Source organism: Oreochromis niloticus, linkage group LG12 (assembly GCF_001858045.2).
Source record: "Oreochromis niloticus isolate F11D_XX linkage group LG12, O_niloticus_UMD_NMBU, whole genome shotgun sequence".
Taxonomy (NCBI): Eukaryota; Metazoa; Chordata; class Actinopteri; order Cichliformes; family Cichlidae; genus Oreochromis; species Oreochromis niloticus.
This window is the reverse complement of record NC_031977.2, coordinates 13,417,901-13,425,151: the sequence shown is the minus strand read 5'-3', so window position 1 is coordinate 13,425,151 and position 7,251 is coordinate 13,417,901. Positions and strand designations below refer to the sequence as shown.

The window sequence follows — 7,251 nt, the reverse complement described above, 5'->3', positions numbered from 1 at the left end:
TTTTACGAATGTAAAAACATTTTTACAATTTTTTTTATTTGTTGAGTCTAAAACGAATATTTTTAATAATATAAAAAATTAAATTACTACTATTATTAAAAAAAATAATTACAAAAAATATTGTGTTTTTAGAATCAGAATCAGAATCAGAATTTACGTCATTAACTTAAAAACTACCAGTAATGTAATGTACTTTTGTCTTACTTTGTTTTCTACAGTGTTCTTTGCCTGCGGGAGCACAGGGACCAGTGTGTTACAGGTAAGACTTATGAAATTACGTCACATCAACATAAGTCCAAGGGCATCTAAAATCCTATCACACAGTAACTATAAATTCATTTGTCCACCAGGCCCTTTTCAACAAAGTTTAACCCATTGAAAATTATTTTCAGGCAATGTCCCTTTAATGAATTGAACATCATATTAAGAACACAATATTTCATATGACCACAATAATACTGGGTTTTTGTAGGCTTGTGTAATTGCAAAATAGAGTACACTCCACTGGATATTTCAATAAATGAAGACGATTGGGTTATTTACAAAATGCAACATTCAGTTATAAATAATTAAAGACGTGAATTATTAATATCAAGCAACAAGCAGCTGTGGCTCCATTCTTCAGCAACATAAATGGTTTTTTTGGCACAAGGAAAAAATACATCAGAAATTAAACAGAATATTTTAGTGCCCTGATTATTTTTCCTTTTAAATAAAGACTTTGTCTTGCATGCAACTTGCAACTTGGAAATTGTTAACAAAAGCATAGTTACTGATAGAGAGGCAACATTAAGATTATATGTATACCTATCGCCCATGATATTAAATGAACCAGACAAGTCTATCTTTCTATTGATGTTGCTGTCTGGGGCAAATCAACAAGTTCATTCCACACCTATACAATACAATATGACAAAGAAAGAGCATATTATGACACAGCAACAAGTGTAACAACACAGGGTGTGTTGCCCAGATAACAATGGAGAAACGTGGCAATCCGGTGGGTAGCAGAAATACTATTTCCTGTTAATGTAATTTCCTGAATTGCAAGTGCATTAAAAAGCTCATAAAACAGAAGTATGGCTTTGGATTTGTGAGTGAACTTAAGGCAATACCCTACATATATTTTATAAATTACAAACAGCTCCACCACCACAATCAAAATGGAAGTTTTGATTGTGGCTGAAAACATTTAACATTGTAAAACCTGCTAAATACAGCTTTAAGGAAATCTCAATCCAGGTTCCTCTGCTATCCAGGAGGGGGCAGTCATTCAGGTATTAGATCAGACAAGGTCTGAGTGCGTATATTGTGAAGTTATCACACGAGAAAAGCTCCAGCAGTGCTGATAGGAGTACATAGAAATGAAAAGGAAACATTTTTTTCATATTTAAAAGTCTCGCATAGCCTTTTTATTTCACTCTGAGATTCTGTACAGCCACACTCACACAAATCCTCTTCTGTTGTGTGAGCGCGCACACACACACACAAACACACACACACACACACACTGAAGCATAAACTTGCAGACAACATAGAAGTGCATACATGAGCAACACAACCAGTTATTTGAAGTTATTTGAAGCGGGTGAGAGTCTTTCAACTGATTAAATGCATATAGCTTGACTTTGGAAATGGCCCATCTCGTAAACCATTTCATGCTATAGTTGATATGCATAGAAAAATCACAATTAAAACATTAAAGCTTTCATTAGACATCTAAAATCAACATCATATGCCAATTTCAGAAATGACATGTACATTTTTATAAGATAAATGTGTATCTTCTTTTTGAAAATGACAATAAAAACACCTGCCTTAGTATTTTTTTTTTAAATCATTTCACAGCAAACTCTCTCAACGCTACTGAGGCAAAAGTACCAGTTTAGGGTCCTGGATGCCTTCATGATATTATATCTTAAATTAGATAATTATTAAGAGACCGTTGAAACATAACCCAGTCGTTCAAGAGTTCATTAAGGACATGCATAGTTGTTCACATGTAAGCATATTTTACACCGTGGTTTCACTTTTCCACAAACCACTCTTCATTCCAACAGAGCTCTGTGATTGGTCTGTGCCACTCATGTCCTGCTCTAGTTCCAGCACAGAGTTTTTCAGGTTGCCATTTTGGCCAGCGGCCCCTGGCACAGTGGCGGTGTCGCCGTTCAGAGGGTAGGAGCAGCGCTTTGTTTCCGCAGAAGCTGCGACTTTTAAATTGTCTCTGCTGGCGCATCGCCTCTGAGCGTTTTGCATGGCTACTCGGCTGGCCATCGATGGCAGCAGGGGGAAGGGTTTGCGACTCCCGCTGCTGCCTCCATCGCTTCCCTCCGAGGGGCTCGTAGCTACTGATTCTCCCACCCGCTTCCCGTTTGTCAGCACGCTGGCCTGGTTCTCTGAGAGACTGTGGTGAATGCTGCCATTCTCACTTGTGGCTTGTTTGTAAACAGCATGCGATGAACTGAGGTGGTCTAAACCTATAGGCCCTAAAGCTCCAAGACTGCCCCCACCTCCAGCAGCCCTTAGAGCTTTGAGACGATAGTGACCTCTGCCCTCGCCCCGATGATAATATTGACTACTGCCTTGTTTAGTTCTGCTGCTCGCTTTCCTTCTCTGGGGCTGTCCTGGGCCTGCAGAGTTAATGGTGGGCAGAACATTGTTTGTAGGCTTGGTGATGTTGTCAGTACTGGTGCTAGTGTTGTTGCCCGTAGGAGCACGTGAAGTGCCGTTTGAATTGTCTTGCGTCACCTGCAGCAGGTTGGTGAGCTTGCAAGGCCCTGGGCCCACGCTGCTGATCCCACTTGGTGTGGATGACGACCTGGCTGACGAGGAATTATGAGAGTCACCAGGTGGATGGCAGTTGATAAAAAGCTGGGATCCCTGTTCGGAGGTCTGGACCCCACTCCCAGTAGTACAGGTATGTGTGTAGGTAGACATGGGATGAGGGCGTTGATAGCCTGGGCAACAAGCCAGCCAAGAGGCCTGGACATCTTGTCGCCGGAAGCAGTGGTGCACCACCAGAAAAACCCCCAAAACTGTTGCGACTATCCCATAGAGACAGCTAAACAACAAGCTAGTGTGACCTGTAAGCCACACTGCCATGGCTGCACAACACCACAGAACCACAAACAGGAAGTGCGTGGCCACCAGCACAGAGAACTGTGTCTTGAGCGAATACTGATCCTCTGGAGACATAACAGGGTGTACAGGTCCAGCCACTGAGTCTGTAGAGAGCAGGCTGGTACTTCCTGCGAGTGCAGGATGGCTCTCGGTCACAGGAGAAGACAGAGTGGTTCCTGTGCATTCTTTGGCCCCACGGCGCCTCAAGCGAAAAACAGTGCACAGGAAATAGATCCAGGTCACCAACACCACCAGGCCAGCAGGGACAAAGAAAGACCCCAGGCTGGAGCGCCGGACCAGCCAGCAGCTGCAAGAGGCAGAAAAGATTGCAGGAGAGTCAGCACAAAACAAGGACATCTTTGTGTGTCATTCGCTTCAGCAGCAATCCAAACAACACAAAGTCAAGGGCCAAATGGCTCAAGGATAAAAAGAGAGGCACTTACTAAGGGCTGTTGTCTCCATAGTCGTTAACATTGACAGCTGCTGTGATCCCACAAATGATGAGAGGAACACCATCAGCTATCAAATAGAACCTTGAATAACAGAGAGACACATATCAAACTCATGAGATAAAAAGCGATATTTGTGCATGTTTGACCTTTGGCTGCCATGATCTTTTTTCTTTTCCTTTTGGTGTTTTAATGTATGCCTGGCTGTCTTTCATGTGCAGGGCTTTATGATCTTTGGCTGTCTTAGTAGGCACAGTGTTACATGGGTCAGCACAGAGAATCTATGTTCTCATCTAATATGGCTGAATAGGCAACAAATGGTGGCTGGAGGTCAGAGGCACAGTGTAGTATGAGCACAACCTCTAGATCACAGGAAAGGAAAGCAGTAAGAGAAAAAAATCAGGAATACTGGATATGACAGATATGCTCAGATTCATGACAACTCCCACTCATTCTCTTATGGTGGTCTCATGCCCCCTTCCGCCCTCCCCCTCCCCATAGCCATTGGGCACAATAACCACCTTTGATCATGCACACTTTGGGTGGTCACACATGAGAATTACAGCATCTGCTCAAAACACAAACCTTATTGACAACAAACAATAATCTCGCAGTAAAGGAAGTGGGTGAAGGTGAGTTCAATCTTGTTCACTGACCTGAGCATAGGTCGTTGCGTAGGCGGAACAGGAGATTCTCCATCTGGTTGCTGGGGCATTCTCCACACAGCCTCTTTGTAAATCACCCTGGCACTGACTCCAATCCACAGCAGGGTTGACAGCGAGGAGTAATGCAAGGCAATGCCAACCTGTCACGTAATGTAGTCAGATCAGACATCAAGTTTAAATGCCTCTAAAAAAATGCAATACTTGAAATTCAAAACTTACTGCTTGGCAAACAACTGGATAGCTTGTTAAGCTTATGCCGCCTGCGTAGATCGCTGTTGTCATTGCAATGTGGAAGCAGGTATTCAGCAGCGTGTGCCAACTTTTTCTTGATATGCATATTGAACTATGGGAGGAGAGTAAGCTAATTAGATAAAACAGCAATAAATAAATAAATAGCACCAAGAAGTTGCAAATACATTGCAGTACCTGTGGTGTAGTATGTGTGTAATGATGATAGTAAAGAGGCAAAGGAGCAGAACTGCAGTGCAGGCATAGACCACTGGATGGAGCACCCTCACAGTCAGTGGGGAGCTAGGGAAGTCAGGTACCTCCTAGAAACCACAGAAGTCAAGTTAAACTCTCATTTAGCCATGTTGATCTTGGATGAATCATTACATTTTTGAAACTACCTGCAGAACGGCATAGTTGCTAAGCAGAGAGCAGCGCATGGTGGAGGTGTTGCTGTCGCTGCGGACCAACTGGCAGCCCTCCTGACTCCAGCCTCCCTGCTTCTCCGGTCCCTTAAGGCTCCAATGGGCTGCCACGGCATCAGTACCAGGAGACAAGTGGCGGAGTGACACCCAGATGGGGTCTGAGTTGTTCTGCATGCTGCAACCATCTGTCACAGACGGATGAAATTAATAAATAAATAAATAAAAACCTACTGTTTACTGAATAGAATACCCAATGCATTCTACTTTCCATCTGCTTATTTTTGTAAAAATATTACATAAACTGGGGTATAAGTGCAATAAAATGGATCGAAGGCTTTGTTTATATTTCATGATTGGCCTCTACAATTTGCAAAATGACTCTCGGCAAAGAGAGAGAAAAACTTGCCAAGGCAAAAACAAGCAATGAACAAAGAACAGCCCCAAGGTTTTTCTGGTGTAGTGACTCAAACAAAGTAGCCTTTCATTGTACTGAGTTTCACACAGTTTCAGATCTGTAAAAATTATACCCGGGTTACGTTTGGTGAAGAAAGCAACTGTCCCATTTGACTGCAAGAGATTTTTAATATTTAATTAATTAAAATAAACACAAAGGGGTTCGTTCTTTGTTCATCCCAAAGCATAATTATGATGTTTGTCGCTTTCACAGAACAGAAGAGTTACACTAATGCATTTTGTTATGATGCCTAAGGATACAGAACATCCAAATGAACTAGAATATAAAAAGGGTCCCATGATTTTAACTTTGAAACATTAACTTTAAATATACAATAAATAAATAACTGAATGAATAAAAGGAGTCTCTTTAATATACTAAGGGTTTCCTTACCTAGGCCTACAAAGACAACAGGGCTGTTGACAGTGCGTCTGCGGGAGTGTTCAGCAGTGGTGCTCGAGTTCCCAGTCAAAGGAAAAAAGCTGCCTGTTCGAAAGGCTACAAACTGCAGTTTACAGTCTGCTGCAGCATCCGAAGCAAACAGATTAGCCGGAAGAGTCACCGAGGCCAAGGCTACAGAATTCTGGAGAATTAAAAAAGGTGTAAGTCACACAAGAAGCCAAGCTGCAAATGCTGATTGTATCAAAATCCTTCATTAAACCGAAACTGTCCGTGACTATATGATGCGGTTATTAATGAAATAGACAGAACAGGCGGATGCAAGAAGGCATACATAAGCCTCACCTTTAGGAAAAAATTGTTGAGAGAGGTGTTATGGGCACCAGTGCTACAGTGGACACGAAGCTGCGGTTCATGGACAGACTCTGCCGTTTCCATTCCCAGGTTGCCCCCTGACACCTCACGCTGCTGATGCGCAGTACAAGTTATCCCAGTGAAGTGGGCAGGTTGAATTAGATGGGCTTCCATCACAATGTTCTTAGACATCTGTAAACATGAAGTCACCCAGGCAAGGTAAACATCCTGACACTGTCATTTAAACATTATTATGGGTTTTGTTGTATTACACAGGCAATTTCACACAGAAATATGATTAAAGACATGCACCATGTCTTCTAAATTACACACACATGCATTTCCTACTGCATGAATGAACTATAGATAGATTTCACAGGTTTCACAGCAAGCATGCTTTGTTGAAAATCTCATGATAAATATATAAAAAACAGTTAACAGTTCCCACCATGGAAAATTCTTTAGCATTACTGTGTAGCTGAGACCAGGCCAATGTCTCAAGGGAGTTGACTATAGAACTACAGGCTCTCTTCTCTCTCTGGGCCAGAGCGAGAATCTGGTCATCCACCTGCATCAGGTTACTGCCCATCTCGACCATCACCGCCAACAACTGGAACACAGAGAAATTTAAACGGAGATTTAATAAGGAGAATATATTACCACATTTCTAAACAAGGTCTTTACTTAAAGGGCCCTCACCTCTTTTATCTGTGTCACATATTCCATAAACTTCTCCATAATTTGCGCCATATACAGTACATCGACCGAGTCAGTAAAACCAGCAGCCTCCAGGGTGTATGTGCGAACTTGATGTGCCACTGTGACAACGTTGGATGCATTGATGGGCCTCTGAAATGCAAGAGCGGAAATATGGTGAGGACATAAGGAGTCACGTCATGCTGCTAGTGCTTATTGAACCAACATACTATGATGCTGACAGCGCTGCAACTGACCAGGATGAAGGTATGCAAGACACGTGTGATGCCATTGGTGTAGTGACAGTTTGAGTAGTCGCCATCCTCCCATTTTCCAGTACGGTCACAATAGCGAGAGGCTTTTTTCTGCTCCATGCCCCCCTCAACAGACAGAGAAGGGTAACGCAGCTGCAGGCAGTACTGGTGGGAGGTAATTCCTGCCAGAGTTCTTGGCCACCTGTG

General features: G+C 42.6%; 1 protein-coding gene across 1 annotated transcript in view; it reads right to left on the bottom strand.

The window, feature by feature from the left end:
• Positions 1-382: 382 nt before the first annotated feature.
• Positions 383-7,251, bottom strand: part of adgra2 (adhesion G protein-coupled receptor A2) — a 39,920-nt gene continuing 33,051 nt past the window's right edge. The window contains exons 9-19 of the mRNA XM_003452628.4: positions 7,048-7,246; positions 6,794-6,943; positions 6,543-6,704; positions 6,086-6,286; positions 5,735-5,924; positions 4,864-5,072; positions 4,661-4,785; positions 4,454-4,577; positions 4,226-4,374; positions 3,564-3,653; positions 383-3,427 (exon numbers count right to left, since the gene is read on the bottom strand). Of these exons, the coding sequence (XP_003452676.1) occupies positions 2,014-3,427; positions 3,564-3,653; positions 4,226-4,374; positions 4,454-4,577; positions 4,661-4,785; positions 4,864-5,072; positions 5,735-5,924; positions 6,086-6,286; positions 6,543-6,704; positions 6,794-6,943; positions 7,048-7,246 (3,013 nt within the window). The 3' untranslated portion in view covers positions 383-2,013. The remainder of the gene's footprint in view (positions 3,428-3,563; positions 3,654-4,225; positions 4,375-4,453; positions 4,578-4,660; positions 4,786-4,863; positions 5,073-5,734; positions 5,925-6,085; positions 6,287-6,542; positions 6,705-6,793; positions 6,944-7,047; positions 7,247-7,251) is intronic.